The following is a 17081-nucleotide window of genomic DNA, read 5'->3' as shown; positions in this document are numbered from 1 at the left end:
CGTGAGCAGGAAGGGCAGCCTGGTGAGGAGCGTTGAGACCATGACACTGCAGTGGCATTGAGCATGGATGTGGCACTTGAAATGTGCTGTGGCCATGGGGACTGGATGGAAGGCATGGCATGAAGGTTCAGGGACTGATGGACTGTGGGACATGAGGAGTGGATCCTGGGGTTCTGCCTCACTGAGTAAGTTGGCCTCAAGAAAGATGGTGTGGAACAGGGTGAGCAAGAAGGGTAAGGGCAGGAGGCTCTTGAGATAAATGATGCCAAGTTAAGGTACAGGGAATTTTTTAAGGGGACATACATCTGATGATCCACCAAACTCTCCATCCATCCACCCATCCACCCATCCATCCACCCATCCACCCATCCATCCATCCATCCATCCATCCACCCATCCACCCATCCATCCACCCATCCACCCATCCATCCACCCATCCACCCATCCACCCATCCATCCATCCATCCACCCATCCATCCACCCATCCACCCATCCATCCACCCATCCATCCACCCATCCATCCATCCATCCATCCATCTACCCATCCATCCACCCATCCATCCATCCACCCATCCATCCACCCATCCATCCACCCATCCACCCACCCATCCATCCATCCATCCACCCATCCATCCATCCATCCACCCATCCATCCACCCATCCACCCATCCACCCATCCACCCATCCATCCATCCATCCACCCATCCATCCACCCATCCACCCATCCATCCACCCATCCATCCACCCATCCACCCATCCATCCATCCATCTACCCATCCATCCATCCACCCTACCCATGGATAAGCAAGATCTTATCAACCGTTTGCTTTCTTTCTCTTGATACTTTGGAAAAAGAACAAGAGATGACAGAATGGTAATAAGTCCCACTCTCGATGTATCTTTGTTTTTCAAAATGGAATGGAAAGTTGTATCTCCCTGCTCCTCTTTGGAGCTCTGTTGGCCCATCCATTACCTTAGGGGACACTGTTGTCCAGACAACCATTTGGAACTACTTCTTGTCATTGTTAACACTGCTATCAAGTGGGTCACTGTGACTTGTCCCCATCCTTCCCCTCTCATCCTTCCAGCCTGTGGGAGCTCTGAGGCCTCAGCATACCTGGATGAGCTGCGTTTGGCTGTGGCTTGGAACCGCGTGGACATTGCCCAAAGTGAACTTTTCCGTGGGGACATCCAATGGCGGGTGAGGAGTCAAGACCTAGGGACTGCAGGCTTCACTTTCCTACCTGGCTGACTTCTTGATCACCTGGCCCTGCCTTCCATTATGATCTATCCGCCTTCCCTCAATTGTCCACTCATCTCTGTTTCTCTGTCCCTAACTCGGTCCTTGTCTCCCTTTATCCCCATCCATTCATCCATCATCCTTTGTTTATCCATGCATTCATGCTGTTCATCCACCCATCCATCTGTTCATCCATCCATCTGTCCATCCACTCACCAATAACTTAATTTACTCTCCCACTCCCACCCTCCACTTACTCCATATATCCATCTATCCATCCACCCATCCATCCATCCATCCATCCACCCACCCATCCATCCATCCATCATCCATCCATCCATCCACCCACCTACCCATCCATTCACCCACCCACAGATCCATCCATCCATCCACCCACCCATCCACCCATCATCCATCCATCCACCCACCCACCCATCCACCCACCCATCCATCCATCATCCATCCATCCACCCATCCATCCACCCATCCATCCATCCACCCATCCATCCACCCATCCACCCACCCATCCATCTATCCATCCACCCACCCATCCATCTATCCATCCATCCACCCATCCATCTATCCATCCACCCACCCATCCACCCATCCATCCATCCACCCATCCATCCACCCATCCATCCATCCACCCACCCATCCATCCATCCAGCCACCCATCCATCTATCCATCCATCCACCCACCCATCCACCCATCCACCCATCCATCCATCCATCCATCCATCATCCATCATCCATCCATCCATCATCCATCATCCATCCATCCATCCACCCACCAGGCCCTTCACTCTACTCCCATCCTGCTTCACTGCGGCGTGTGCCTCTATCCTTGTCCTCAGTCTCTGATTCACCTGTCAGATCTCTATCAGCTCATCACAGTCCCATGCCTCCCCTCACAGTCCTTCCACCTGGAGGCCTCTCTCATGGACGCGCTGCTGAACGACCGGCCTGAGTTTGTGCGTTTGCTCATCTCCCATGGCCTTAGCCTGGGACACTTCCTGACCCCCCCAGCGCCTGGCCCAGCTGTACAGTGCAGTGTCCCCTAACTCACTCATCCGCAGCCTTCTGGACCAGGCATCGCATGTGGGCAGCAGCAAAGCCCCACCTATAAAGGAGGGGGCCACAGAGCTCCGGCCTCCTAACGTGGGGCAAGTTCTAAGGACACTGTTGGGAGAAACGTGCGCACCACGGTACCCTGCCAGGAGCACCCGAGACTCCCAGCTGGGCCAGGACTGCAGAGAGAGCGTAAGGACCATCGAGGCTGAGGGTGTGTGCTGGGTTCAGAGAGGCGGTGTAGTAAGATGGAGAAGGGCAGTGCCTGAGAGGGTATGGAGCCCAGGGACGGGGCCAGGTTTTCTTTCTCTTTGCTTTCAGGCCCATCTGCTTTTGGATTGGGCCACCATGCCATCATCAACAGATGTCAGCTTCGAACAAGCCCCCTGGAGTGACCTGCTTATTTGGGCTTTGTTGCTGAACCGAGCCCAGATGGCTATTTATTTCTGGGAGAAGGTAAATGCTGACCTTCATTCTGAAATCCTCACCTTGGCTCCCATAGGCTGCTCTGACCTCTGACCTCACCCAGCCGACACTCTACACTCAGAGAAAACTCTTTCATCGTTTTGAGTCAGGGTCACGAATAGCCCAGGCTGGCCTTGAACTTGATATTAGCCAAGGGCGGTCTTGAACATGTGCTGCTGACCCTGGCTCACGTGGTGTTGAGAAGCCTTGTGGAGCCAGACAGACACCCTACTCACTGGACCCCGCATCCCCACCCTCTTTTTGTCTTGCTGAGACAGGGTCTTCCTGTGTAACCCAGGCTGGCCTGCACCCTGTGGATCTCCTTCCTCAACCTCAGGAATGCCATGTGACATGGGCCCACACTGAATTTTTAAAAATAATTTATTTATTTTATTTCTTGTGCATTGGTGCTTTGCCTGCATGTGTGTCTGTGTGAGAGTGTCAGGTCCCCCGGACCTGGACTCACAAACATTTGTGAGCTGCCATGTGGGTGCTGGGAATTGAACTCTCGTCCTCTGGAAGAGCAGTCAGTGCTCTTAACAGCTGAGCCATCTCTTCAGCCCCCTGATTTTTTTTAAACAGTGATGGCGTTGTATCCATCCATTATCTACTTCCAGAGCTTTCTGTCCTCCCAGACTGAACTCAGTGCCCATGAAACTGGTCCCGTGCTCCCACGCTCCTCTGTGTCTTGTGTGATGCTGGTGATCCTGCCAATGGCTTGTCTGGTGACCTTGGCCTCTCTCTGCTCTCCAGGGCTCCAACTCGGTGGCCTCTGCTCTTGGGGCATGTCTCCTCCTCCGAGTGATGGCTCGCCTGGAGTGGGAGGCTGAGGAGGCCGCTCGGCGGAAGGACCTGGCAGCCAAGTTTGAGGGCATGAGCGTGGGTGTGTGTGGGAAGGGTATCGTGGGTGTGCACAGGCGTCTCTACCCCCTCCTCCTGTCCTCACGTGTACCCTTGTCCCCAGACCTCTTTGGAGAGTGTTACCACAACAGTGAGGAACGAGCTGCCCGCCTGCTTCTTCGACGCTGTCCCCTGTGGGGAGAGGCCACCTGCCTTCAGCTGGCCATGCAGGCTGACGCCCGCTCATTCTTCGCCCAGGATGGGGTACAGGTGAGTGTGTGACTCAAACAGCATAAGCCCCACCCCTGGAGCGCACTTGTCCCTAGAACAGTGTCTCAACCTCTGGGTCGCCACCCTTTGGGGGGTCAGACAACACTTTCATAGGCTCTGCATTTTTTTAAATTTCTTTATAACAGATGCAGTTTGTCTACATGCCAGAAGAAGGCATGCACCAGATTGAACTGTAGATGGTTGTGAGCCACCGTGTGGTTGCTGGGAATTGAACTCAGGACCTCTGGAAGAGCAGTCAGTGTTCTTAACCTCTGAGCCATCTCTCCAGCCCCAGGCTCTGCATTTTTACATTACGATTCATAACAGAAGCAAAATTACCGCTGTGAAGTAGCAACAAAAGTAGTTTTAAGGTTGGGGGTCACCACAGCGTGAGGAACTCTTTTAAAGCGTTAGGAAGGTTGACAACCACTGCCTTAGAAAATGTCACTTTTCCACAAGAAAACCCTACCTGCCACCACAGCAAGACCTACCCATGTATAACTTTTCCCCCAGGCAGTGTTGATAACATGAAGTAACATTTCCCACACAGAAGTCCTCATCATTCCCACAGGCAGTCCACTCCTCCAGAGGAAGTGCGGCCACCTCAACAGGAAGCTCTTCTCATTGTCTTATGCTGTTTGTAGCTGGGCTTCTCCACAGTTTATGAGTCTGTGGACAATTGCGTAGCATTTCAGACAGAGACAGGCTTAGGTTTAGGACATCTTCCCCCGGAAAGCCCTGCTCAGTGCCCGCATCTCTCCAGTCCTGACACTCTAACATTGAAAACTACCACTACCATGAATTGAAATCTGAAGGGAGCTCAGAAGTTCCCACACTCAGTGGCGTTCCGTCCACACCACAGGAAGCCCAGTTTACTCTAACGGGAAGTCTGGCTTATCCCAACAAGAGGTCCTGCTGCCTATGGAGATGATCTTAGCTGGCATTTCAGAGGGTTACCCGGAGTCCCTGCTGCCGGCAGTGGTGAACCCCATGGATCTCAGCTCCATGTTTGCCCAACCTTGTGTGTGAAAAGGAGAAAAGGCTAGCGCTCAGTCTCCGGGTTAAGTGATCTGCTCAGTCTCTGGGTTAAGTGATCTGCTCAGTCTCCGGGTTAAGTGATCTGCTCAGTCTCTGGGTTAAGTGATCTGCTCAGTCTCCGGTTAAGTGATCTGCTCAGTCTCTGGGTTAAGTGATCTGCTCAGTCTCCGGGTTAAGTGATCTGCTCAGTCTCTGGGTTAAGTGATCTGCTCAGTCTCTGGGTTAAGTGATCTGCTCAGTATCTGGGTTAAGTGATCTGCTCCATGCAAGGTGCTTGATCTAGCGTCTGCCCTAGGATGCCAGTAAAAGCTCGGCCCCGGAAAGACGTTTCACTCGTTAAGGGCACTGGCTGCTGTTGCTGAGGCCCGAGTGTGATTCCTGCTACCCACAGGGCAGCTCACAACCATCTGTAACTCAGTTCTATGGGATCCGGTGCCCTCTTCTTACCTATCTGGCCACCATGCCCTTAGCGTTAATCCCACCGGGCAAGAATAGGGTTACTACCACAATTTTCAAGCCAAATTTGAAGCATTTTTATTTCATAATAAAGCATAACTTTAGCCCTCCCAATGGTGCACAGACATACATGAAGGCAGAACACCCACACACATTAAAAGAAGTTAGCTGGTTGGGCAGTGGTGGCGCACGCCTTTGATCCCGGCACTCGGGATCTCTGTGAGTCTGAGACCAGCCTGGTCTATAGACAGCAGATACCGCACCACAGAGTGAGTGCCGGACAGGCAGGGCTACACAAAGAAACCCTGTCTCCAAAAGCTAAGGGAAAGAAAGGCTGGCTGCCCCACTCCACGGGCCCACCCTGGGGAGGCTGCGCTCGCCCACTGCCCCCAGACTCTCACCACTGAGACCCCCGTGTGTCAGCTCGCTCTGCACCCTGGCAGGGAGGCTCAGCCCTGTCGGGGTGTGGGGTGGGTGCTGTGTGGAGGGTCACGCTCCAGCATCGCTCATCCCACAGTTTCTGCTGACACAGAAGTGGTGGGGTGAGATGGACAGCACCACGCCCATCTGGGCCCTGCTCCTCGCCTTCTTCTGCCCCCCCCTGGTCTACACCAACCTCATCACCTTCAGGTCAGTCGCCTGGGCTCAGTCTCCCCTTCCTGCTCCTCTCTCTCTGCCCTCTTTCTCGGCCCACCCAGAGTGGCTCTTCCCTGGAAACATTCTCTGGAGGGAATGTTCTGGAAGGTGAGCGTTGTTGGACGGCTTCTGCAGTATCTCTATAGGCAATTTCTCTAGTTTTCAGGCATGGTTTTGCAGGAGGGCAACTCATCTAATCTCTACACCGTTTGTAGTAAAATAAGTTTGGGTCGTCGGGCAGTGGTGGTGCACACCTTTATTCCTAGCCCTGGGGAGGCAGAGGCAGGCGGATCTCTGTGAGTTCCAGGACAGGCTCCAAAGCCACAGAGAAACACTGTCTCAAAAAAAAAAATTAAATTAAATTAAAAAGGTTTGGGTCTTTCTCAAGAACCTTCCTATCTCTCACCCTGTGTCCTGCCCCCACGGCAGGAAGTCAGAGGAGGAGCCCACACAGAACTCCGACTTCGACCTGGATTGTAGCGTCAATGGAGCAGGTCCCGTTGGGTGAGTGACACCTCAGGGTGTTATAGCGTCAATGGGGCAGGTCCCGTTGGGTGAGTGACACCTCAGCGTGCCGGGTGAGGGTGCCACTGTGGAGTTGCATTGGCTGCCTCTTCCATCGGGCACTGGAACAAGGCCTGGAGGGAGAGCTGTGCTTTTAGGAGAGGTTGGCGTCAGCGAGCCACTTAAGATGCTGAGGTAGTGTCGGGGAGGCCACGCTCAAGGACTGACCTCGCGAGACGGCCCTGCAGCTAAAGGCACTTTGCACACAAAGGGCCTGAGTTCAATGCCCGGATTCCCTGATGGAGGGAGAGAAACAACTTTTGTTGCTGGAGTTTTGAGACAGGGCCTGTGTGTAGTCCTAGCTGTCCTGGAACTCGCTTTGAAGACCCGGCTGGCCTGGGATTTGCGCCTGCCCCTGCCTCTGAGTGCGGGGACTATAGGCGTGCACCACCGCTGGGCTCTCCGTGAAGACCAGACGGCACAGGCTCAGTATATGTAGACTGAGTACTTGTCTAATCTATTCAAGGTCCTGGGTTCTATCCCCAGCCAAACAAACAACACAAAACCTACAAAACCAAAACGAAATGGGGAGGAGGGAGCCAGTGCCGTGCCTGATGCACAAGCATGAGGGACGGGCCTCAGACTCCCAGCTCCTGTAATAAAAATCTAGGCGTGGCTGTGCCTGTCTGCACTAGTGCTGGGAGCCAGGGGCACAAGGGTCCCTGGCCTCTGCCCACCGGGCTGTGGAGCCCAGGCAGCAAGCCACGGGACAGAAAGACATCAAGTGTGGACCTCTCATCTCCACCTGCCCGGGTTCTTAGTCTGGTCAATATAAATAAATAAATAAACTAGAAAGGACTGGGAAGAGGAGGGAGGAAAGAGGTTGGCAAGCCTTGGCATGGTGGAAAGATGGGGGTAGTGCTTTGGAGAATAAATTGGAAGGCCCAAAAGCACCAAGGAAAGCATGGCCGGGCTTCGGCATGAGTCCAAACAAACAAAAGACATGGAAAAGGAAAAGTTTTTCTGGGTTAGGATGCTTGTGCAGGGTTAGGAGCGCTGGTCTGGGAGGGTTTCTCCCCCCCTCAGGTGACTCAGACTGCCTGGGGCTGGGGAGGACTCCAAGACAGGAGACTGGCAGGCTGTGCTGGATTAACACTTTAAACACCTTAAAAGACTTTATTTTATTTTAAGTTATGTGTCTATGTATGGATTTGTGTGTTGTGGGGTATATGCATGTAAGTGCAGTTGCCCTCTGAGGCCAGAAGAGGGCGTTGGATCCCCTGGAGCTGGAGTTACACAGGGTTCTGGGCTTCCATGTGGATGCTGGGAAGTGTCAACACCCACCCCCACACACCCCAAAACAGACAAACAACCCCCCACAGCTGCTACCTCAAATGGAATAAGAGATAGCTTATTCTAGAGCCAGATAATGAATGACCTGGGAACACTGAGCTAATTTAGTTCTGTAGTCCAACGTGAGAACAGGTTCATGGAGATTTTATAGTAACAAAACAAAGAAAGTCATAAATCAAGGCATTTAAAAAAATACATGGTCCTACAGATAGAGTTTCAGGACAGCCATGGCTACACAGAAACCCTGTCTGTCTTGGCTGGGCCGTGGTGGCACTCGGGAGGCAGAGGCAGGTGAGCACGAGGCCAGCCTGGTCTACAGGAAAGCAAGTTCCAGGACAGCCAGGGTGGTTACACAGAGAAAAACAAAACAGAAAGGAAGGAAGGAAGGAAGGAAGGAAGGAAGGAAGGAAGGAAGGAAGGAAGGAAGAAAAGAAGGAAGGAAGGAGAAGAAACCCTGTTTTGAGAAAACAGCAACAACAACAAAAACAAAAAGCCATTAGGTAAGGTAGGTAGTGTGGCGCACGTCTTTAGTCCCAGCACTCGGGAGGCAGAGGCAAGCAGATCTCTGTGAGTTCGAGACCAGCCAGCCTGGTCTTCAAAGCTACACAAAGAAACCCTGTCTTTAAAAAAAAAAGGCCATTAAGTGATTGGGTTGAGCAGGCAGAAGAGCCGAAGCCACGGGCGCAGGTGCCATCTCCACGGGCGCAGGTGCCATCTCCCACATTCTTAGCTGTCTGTTGGTGGAGAATAGGGCTTTATGAAGTTAATACTTTGCAAACTTTGTATCTGAATATCGGATACCGAAGACAGGGGCTAAAGATAGCTCAGTAAGAATTAGGCTATCTGATAGTAACAGGGATGCAGACAGCATCCCTGCAGGAGTGATCTGCCCCGCAGACAGCATCCCTGCAGGAGTGCTCAGGTACAGAGTCAAACCTGGTCTCCGCAACAGCAGCCTGTGCTCAGAATTGCTGAGCTGATTCTCCAGCCCCCTCCAGTTTCCTCTAAGTCACGTTTTCCTTTTTTAAATTTGTGCATGTGTGGGGTTTTTTGAGGGGGGAGAAGGGTGCATGCCACAGCACGGGTATAAGTTCAGAGGACAATTTGTAGAAGCCGGTTCTCTCCTACCTTGGGGATCAGTTTCATGAGATTAAGCCTGTAGGATGCTTGTTTTTGCGGAGCGTTTTCTTTGGTCACGGATTAATTCCTAAGAGTAGGTGACAATGCTGTGTGGTGTATTGAGTGGTTTAGAATTACCTGTCTCCACTCAAGGCCAGAGTACTGGGGACACAAAGGTCCCTGTGCCCACAGATCACTAGGAAACCAAGAATGCTAAACACACAGGGGCCTCTTCTCATACATATATAGTTTTACCTGCATGTATGTGTGAAGGTGTCAGGTCCCCTGAAATGGAGTTACAGACAGTGAGCTGCTATGTGGGTGCTGGGAATTGGACCCAGGTCTTCCACTGAGACGTCTCTCCAGTCCAGTTGATTTAAACAGACTTCTAGCACAGGAATTCAGTCCCTTCAGCTGCCACTTTCCCGGCCCCAGCTGAGAGCTCGCCTGCTGGCTTTCCCTGTAGGTCTGCATGTTCTACAAGCGTCCCTGTGCAGAACTGAGTCTACATGGTGTTTTCTTGCTGGCTTTGTCCTGTTTGCATCTTCTAGGCTAGTTTCCTTCTGCTCGATGTTTAGAAACAGGATGTTGTGCTCAGTGCTTGCTTGTTTGTTTTTGAGACAGGTTTCTCTGTAGAGCCCTGTCTGGCTTGGAACTGACTAGGTAGATACAGGTCTGGCCTCAGCTCACAGAGACCTGCCTGCCTCTGCTGTGGCAAAGTTGGTGGACACCACTCCTGGCTGAGGCTCAGTTTTTGTTTTTGTTCTTTTCTTCCTTACTTGTTTGTCCTTGGTTTGTTTGTGTGTGTGTGTGTGCATGCGTGCGTGCGTGCGTGTGTGCGTGTGTGTGTGTGTGTGTGTGTGTGTGTGTGTCTTCACAAAGCTCAGGCTGGCACCGTCAAACACGTGGCACTCTTCCTGCCTCAGACTCCAAAGTGGAATGACTGCAGGCCTGAGCCCCACACCGTGCTCTCGGTTCCCCCTCCCTCGCTCATTGTCAGGCTGGACTCAAATTGAAGGCAATCCTCCTGTCTCAGTCTCGAATGTGCTGGGCGAGCCTGTGTCTTCGTGTGTCCAGAGTGTGACGTGGTACGGAGCTCGCAAGGCGGGAAGCCAGTCCAGGCTCGGGGGTCTTTGAGGCTCGCTCTCTTGCAGGCCTGCGGAGCCCTCAGCAAAGGTGGCCCTGGAGAGGCGACGGCGGCCGGCGTGTGCCCGCTGCTGCGGTGGCTGCGCCAAGCGCTGGTCGCACTTCTGGGGCTCCCCGGTGACCGCCTTCCTGGGCAACGTGATCAGTTACCTGCTGTTCTTGCTGCTGTTTGCGCGCGTGTTGCTGGTGGATTTCCAGCCCGCAAAGCCCGGTGTCTTCGAGCTGCTGCTGTACTTCTGGGCCTTCACGCTGCTGTGCGAAGAGCTGCGTCAGGGCCTGGGCGGTGGCTGGGGTAGCCTGGCCAGCGGGGGGCCCGGGCCCGGCCAAGCCCCTCTGCGCCATCGTCTGCATCTCTACCTCTCAGACAGCTGGAACCAGTGCGACCTGCTGGCACTCACCTGCTTCCTGCTAGGCGTCGGCTGCAGGTGAGTGAGCAGCCTTGGCCAGTGAAGAAGGGACTATTGCACAGCCCCTGCCTAGAACGCTCCGGGGGTGGGGGGCTGCCGCTGTGGCTCAGAGGTAGAGTGCCTACCTAACATTTTCAAGGTCCTAGATTCATTCCCCCGGTGATAGACAGCTACCTCCCTTTAGAAGCGTCCCTCAACTGGCACACGAGGAGGCTTCCTCCAGGCCTCGTGAGGATGAAACAGAGTAACCTGGCATGGATAATTTATTCAAACGGAGAAACTACTGTTTCTGTTTGTCCCAGGCTTTATTTTGTGTAATGTATTGTCTGAGAAGACGGCGCCAGCCTAAATGATGAACCATCCTCTAAGTATCCAGATGGACACTTGGGTTATTTCTATTTCTAATTTTTATTGTTGCAAAAAATAAAAGTTTACACCCCTGGTGTAAAGGGAGTGGGTCAAAGGGCGCGTGGAGCGGTTACGTTTCTGTCTAAATAGCTTCACCCATTTGCCTGTCTGACCCACAGAAGGAGCCGTGAGCGCCCCCTTGAGGGCGTGCTAGGCAATAGCTGGCATTTTGTACCGTGAAGCTGTCAATCACATCAGACTTACAGCCTTTGTCGGCCTGTCTCCTGCAAATTGTTCACGTATGCAGCTCAGACAACTCCATATTTTAGGGGCCCTCTCCCCCCTCTTCGAGACAGGGTCTCACTCTGTGGCCCAGGCTGGTGTGGAACTCCCTGTGCAGGCCAGGTGAAACTCACTAGTCAGCTCTAGTGTGTGGCCCTGGCCCTTCTCCCCGACCCCCTGCCTTGCTAAAAACCGTTAGACTACATTCCTAAAGCTGCCGCCAAAGACTTGTTTGTCCTCCTGAGGCTGACTACCAAGGCCCAACAGCCGGAAGCACTCTTTGGCTCGCCTAATCAACATGCCCAATTCAAATTAAACCCCTCGTCCAAACACAGGGGTTCCCCGGTACCTTTGTAAGCTGCCCATGTCCCATGCCTGTCTCCTTCTATCCAGAGGGACAGGCATCCCTGCCCCCTCTCCCTTGTCCCCCACCCTCTGTCTCCTGTCTTTGTCTCCGATCTCTGCCCTCTGTCCCTCGGGACAGATAAACCCCCTTTGTGTGAGAACTCAGTCTTGGGGGTCCTGAGCTGACACTAGCCTTTTACACCATGCCTGCCTGGAGCTCCCAAAGATCTCTGTCTCAGCCTCCCCAGCTGGGATGACAGGCGTGTGGCGGGGCAAGCCGCTAACATGATTCTTAGGAAACCATCCAACACACTGAGACCAGAGAAAGGTGGGGTGGTCAGATTCTCCCTGTGTGGCCTCAACCTTATCTGAGGAGACATCCCTGATCTGAGCTGTGGGGCTGATCCCCGGGCTGTGGGACTGACCCCTCAGGCTGACCCCTGGGCTGTGTGATTGACCCCTCAGGCTGAGCCCCGGGCTGTGACCCCTGGGCTGTGTGATTGACCCCCCAGGCTGACCCCTGGGCTGTGTGATTGACCCCTGGGCTGTGTGATTGACCCTCAGGCTGACCCCTGGGCTGTGTAATTGACCCCTGGGCTGTGTGATTGACCCCCGGGCTGTGTGACTGACCCCGGGCTGTGTGACTGACCCTCAGGCTAACCTCAGGGCTGTGTGACTGACCCTCAGGCTGACCCCCGGGCTGTGTGACTGACCCCGGGCTGTGTGACTGACCTCGGGCTCTGTGACTGACCCTCAGGCTCACCCCCGGGCTGTATGACTTGGGACGCACAGTCCTCTGCCTCGACTTCATGGTCTTTACACTACGGTTGCTGCACATCTTCACGGTGAACAAACAGCTGGGGCCCAAGATTGTCATCGTGAGCAAGATGGTGAGGCTGGGACCTGGAGTGAAGGGGTGGGCTTTGCTTTAAGTGACTGGATGAGGTCTAAGGATAGGGTAGGCGGGTGTGTGTGTGTGTGTGTGTGTGTGTGTGTGTGTGTGTGTGTGTGTGTGTGGCCAGGGAGAGGCGGGGCTTTTGGGATGGTCAGGGCAGGAAGAGGCAGGCCGCTGAAGATGCTGAGTGTCTAAGGGGTAGCCAGGGCGTGGGGAGGGGTGGAGCCGGGACAGACTCAGCCCCATCTTCCTCTGCTTCCAGATGAAGGACGTCTTCTTCTTCCTCTTCTTTCTCTGCGTGTGGCTTGTGGCTTATGGAGTGGCCACAGAGGGGATCCTGAGACCCCAGGACCGCAACCTACCGAGTATCCTGCGTCGCGTCTTCTACCGTCCCTATCTGCAGATCTTTGGGCAAATTCCCCAGGAGGAGATGGACGGTAGGGAGGGGCTCTCCAGCCGGGTCTGTGTCCTGTCTCTCTGACCGTTTCTCAGTTTCCACTTTCGGATTCACACACACCTGCCACCCCCCTGCAGTGGCCCTCATGAATCCAAGTAACTGCTCTGAGGAGCAGGGCTCCTGGGCTTCCCCAGGAGGGCGCGTCTCGGGCTTCTGTGTGTCCCAGTATGCCAACTGGCTGGTGGTGCTGCTCCTCATCGTCTTCCTGCTGGTGGCCAACATTCTGCTACTCAATCTGCTCATCGCCATGTTCAGGTGAGCCTGGCCTCGCCATCCCAGCTCCTCCCGCCTGGGCCTGCTCAATGTACCCGTGGCCTGACCTTCACCAGTGCTGGCCAGACCCCGGGCCTGACTTGGACTTGTCGCTGCTGTTTTGGCATGCGGAGGCAGGTTCTCACCCTGTAGCCCAGGCTGGTCTTGGAATTTAGGGCGATCCTCCCTCTAGCTGCCTCCCCCAGTGTTGGGGTCGCATGTGTGGCTGCCGTGCGCCAAATGCTTGTAATTTTGATGAGGTCCACTTTATCGAATTATTTTTTTGTTGCTTGTAGTTTATTTTATTTATGTGTAAAATATTTTGCCCGCATGTATGTGTATGTACTGTGTGTGCAGTGCCTACAGAGGTCAGGAGAGGCACTGGATCTTCTGGAACTGGAGTTACAGGAGTTGTGAGCCACCATGTGGGTGCTGGGAACTGAATCTGGGTCCTCTGCAAGAGCAGCCAGGGCTCTTAACCTTAGCTGAGCTGTTTCTCCAGCCTGAGGTTTTGTTTGTTTTTTGTTTGTTTGTTTTTTGTGGCCTATGCTCTTGCATATGAGTGTCTGTTGATAGTTCATAGTCTGGAGATGGGCTTCTGGGTTTCCCGATAAGACTTTTGGATTTGAGCTCTGGTTTGTAGATCGCTGGCCCATTTGGAATTACCTTTGTTTGCAAGGCGAGACACTGAGCTTAACGTCCTTGTTAGAACCAGCTGGGCTTCAAAGGTACACAGCATCCTGAGGATGACATCCAGGCTGTCAATCTGTTGGGTTCCACACGCACACACACGCACGCGCGGGCACACACACACACACACGCACGCACGCACGCACGTGCACACACATACACACATGCACACACACGAACACACACATGCATACACATACATGCACGCACCTACACATTAAATGAACACTTGCAGCTCAATCATGAGGATCAGAGACCCCAGCACCCACATAGGACGAATGGCTGGAGCTCAGCTTACCAGGGATCTCACCCTTTTCTGGTCTCCACAAACACTTGCATACAAAAACTTTATCTATTTATTTTTATTTATTTGTTTGTTTTTTTCTGAGATAGAGTAACAGTGCTGGCTGTCCTGGAACTCTCTTTGTAGACCAGACCAAAAACTTAATTTTTATTACGAGGGTATGAGTGTTTGCACACCACATGAGCTTAGAGAAGCAAAGACCAGAAGAGGGCGCTGGATCTTTTGAAAATGGGAGTTGAGATGCTTGTGAGTCACCTCATGAGTGCTGGGAACTGAACCCGGGTCCTCAGCAGGAGCCAGGCGCTCTTAACTGCTGAGCCATTTCTGCGGGCCTCCTACTTCTTTATGTTGACTGATAACCGAATCATATGATCGAGGTCCTCATTGGCCTCCAGTGATCTTTGGCCTCTGGTCTCCCCAGCTACACTTTCAGCAAAGTGCAAGACAACAGCGACCTCTACTGGAAGGCACAGCGCTACAGCCTCATCCGGGAATTCCACTCTCGGCCTGCGCTGGCGCCGCCCCTTATTATCATCTCTCACGTGCGCCTCCTCGTCAGGTGGCTGCGCAGGTGTCACAGGGCTAACTTGCCCGCCTCCCCCGTCTTCGAGCACTTCCGTGAGAATGGAGCTGGGTCTGCGAGGGGGCCGGACTCGGGCGGGGGAGGGGAAGACAGGCAGGTGGGCGGGCCTCGGGGGGCGGGGTCTGAAGAAGTCGGTGGCTCTGGGGACCGGGAGAGGCCGCTTGACCCCTGGGCTTGGCCCCGCAGGTGTCTATCTTACTAAGGAGGCGGAGCGGAAGCTGCTCACTTGGGAGTCTGTGCGCAAAGAGAACTTCTTACTGGCCCAAGCTCGTGACAAGCGAGACAGTGACTCCGAGCGTCTGAAACGCACGTCCCAGAAGTGAGGCAGGGGCCTGGGGTGGGCAGGATCCCCGGGTGGGATGCTGCGACTTCAGCAGGGAGGATGCAGGGATGGGCTTGCGTCCCGTTGGCGGCTCCAGGGGGCGTGGCTTCTGCAGGCCGGCTGGACCCGGGCTCTCGTGGTCTCTTCCTAGGGTGGACACAGCGCTGAAGCAGCTGGGACAGATTAGAGAGTATGAGCGGCGTCTGAAGGGGCTGGAGAGAGAGGTGAGGACTTGGGCGTGGCCGAGGGGCACCGGCAGGGAGGGCCACCTGGTTGAAGTACCTCTTTCTTCCCAGGTCCAGCACTGTACCCGAGTCCTCAGTTGGGTGGCCGAGGCCCTTAGCAGCTCTGCCTTGCTGCCCCCAGGGGGGCCGCCCCCTCCAAGCCCACCTGGGTCCAAAGGTCAGTGTGGCCCTGGGCTTCTGCAGGATTTACCCGTGTATCCTCCCGGTGTCCCTGGGTCCCTTGCTTGGTCTTTGCAGACTCTGTTGACTCTGCTTGTGTGGGATGTGTGTTCCTGGTTTGAGTGCGTACCTGTGGAGCCCGGGGCCGGACGTGGAGCCCGGGGCCGGCGTGGAGCCCGGGGCCGGCGTGGAGCCCGGGGCCGGCGTGGAGCCCGGGGCCGGCGTGGAGCCCGGGGCTGGACATCTGGTGCCTTCCACTCTCTCTCTCCACCTTATTCTTTGGGATAGGATCTCTCCCTGGGCCCAAAGTCCTCCAGTTGGCTAGGCCAGCTGGCCAGTGAGCCCGGGGAGATGGGTCTGTGTCTGCCTGGCTCCCCTGCTTTTGAAGTGGGTGCTATGCTCACCCTAGCGTGCTGGTTCTGGTTTCCCGTTCTCTTGGTGTGATGAAAACACCGACCAAAGCAACTTGGGAGATGAAGGACTCACTTGCCTTCCACTTCCAGGTTGCACCCCATCGGGGAGGAAGGCAGGGCGGGAACTGGAAAGTTACCTCTAACCCGACAGTCACAGCCAGAGCAACAAAGAAAAGCTTTGGTGTAGTTAGTTAGCTTTCTTCTCCCGTTCAGGACTCTTCCCCCAGGAGATAGTACCGCCCACAGTGGGCGGGCCCTCCTTACTAATTAGCAATCGAGACAGACCCCAAGGACAGGCCCGCAGGCCATTTAGTTATTCACAGACCCTCAGCTGAGGCTCTCCTCTCTAAAGCCTCCAGGCTGCGTCAAGGGTCCAGTGAGAGCTAACCGCGTCTCCTTTTTGCTGCTCTGCCTTTCCCTGGTCATCACCTCTGTCTCCTCTGTTTCTTCTAGACTGAGTGTTCCTGGTGGATTTCTACGTATTTGCATCCATGGAGGGTTCATTCCTGCCTCAACCTACACAGCTGGTGGCCTTATCCTCACCACGGGCTCATGCTTGTGGATTGCTGTCCCAAAACCGTGGAGTGTCACCTCGGGAACCCCAGCAGGCCTGGTCCTCCCGGAGGCAGCCCCACCTTGGGTGGATCAAACTCTGAGCTGGCAACTCTGGGCCCCGCCAGAGGGTCCTGGGGCTACAGGGACCACAGACCCTATTGACAGCTTCCCCACAATGGGGACAATAAAGCCATTTGACAGATCGTGGCTTGCCTGACTCGTGCAGGTGGGTTAAGACTTTGGTGGCTTGGCCGGGTGGTGGTGGCGCACGCCTTTAATCCCAGCACTCGTGAGGCAGAGGCAGGCGGATCTCTGTGAGTTCGAGGCCAGCCTGGTTTACAGACCGAGTTCCAGGACAGCCTCCAAAACAATACAGAGAAACCCTGTCTCGAAAAACTAAAAAAAAAAAAAAAAAAAAAAAAAAAAGACTTTGGTGGCTGAGGTAGGCTGGGGATTTGGGGTCCTTAATCTTGGGGGTCTGTCCCTCCTCAGACCACACCTGCTGACAAAGCCCCAGCACCTCCTTCAGGAGACAGGAAGAGTCTGCTTTCCCGTGGGAACGTAACCGGGTTGTAATGAGAGACTTGGTCCTGGCGAGGGGTGGGCACCACGCTCACACAGAGAGATGATGCAGATCTGAGCAAATGCGTACATGTCTTTACAAAGTCTAATTAGTGGGAAATTGCAGG

General features: G+C 54.3%; 1 protein-coding gene across 1 annotated transcript in view; it reads left to right on the top strand.

Annotated features, from left to right (window-relative positions):
* Trpm4 (transient receptor potential cation channel subfamily M member 4) overlaps positions 1-16595 on the top strand; it is a 29264-nt gene extending 12669 nt beyond the window's left edge. The window contains 17 exon segments of the mRNA XM_005084726.4: positions 1089-1201; positions 2155-2259; positions 2261-2500; positions 2630-2764; positions 3527-3656; positions 3738-3883; positions 5895-6007; positions 6443-6517; positions 10144-10560; positions 12275-12407; positions 12675-12849; positions 12947-13124; positions 14537-14733; positions 14885-15017; positions 15172-15244; positions 15317-15422; positions 16291-16595. Coding sequence (XP_005084783.2) covers positions 1089-1201; positions 2155-2259; positions 2261-2500; positions 2630-2764; positions 3527-3656; positions 3738-3883; positions 5895-6007; positions 6443-6517; positions 10144-10560; positions 12275-12407; positions 12675-12849; positions 12947-13124; positions 14537-14733; positions 14885-15017; positions 15172-15244; positions 15317-15422; positions 16291-16295 — 2474 coding nt within the window. The 3' untranslated portion in view covers positions 16296-16595.
* Positions 16596-17081: the final 486 nt, after the last annotated feature.

Source organism: Mesocricetus auratus, unplaced genomic scaffold (assembly GCF_017639785.1).
Source record: "Mesocricetus auratus isolate SY011 unplaced genomic scaffold, BCM_Maur_2.0 Super-Scaffold_100054, whole genome shotgun sequence".
Lineage (NCBI taxonomy): Eukaryota > Metazoa > Chordata > Mammalia > Rodentia > Cricetidae > Mesocricetus > Mesocricetus auratus.
Note: the sequence above shows the minus strand (reverse complement) of the source record. Positions and strands in the feature narration are given on the sequence as shown.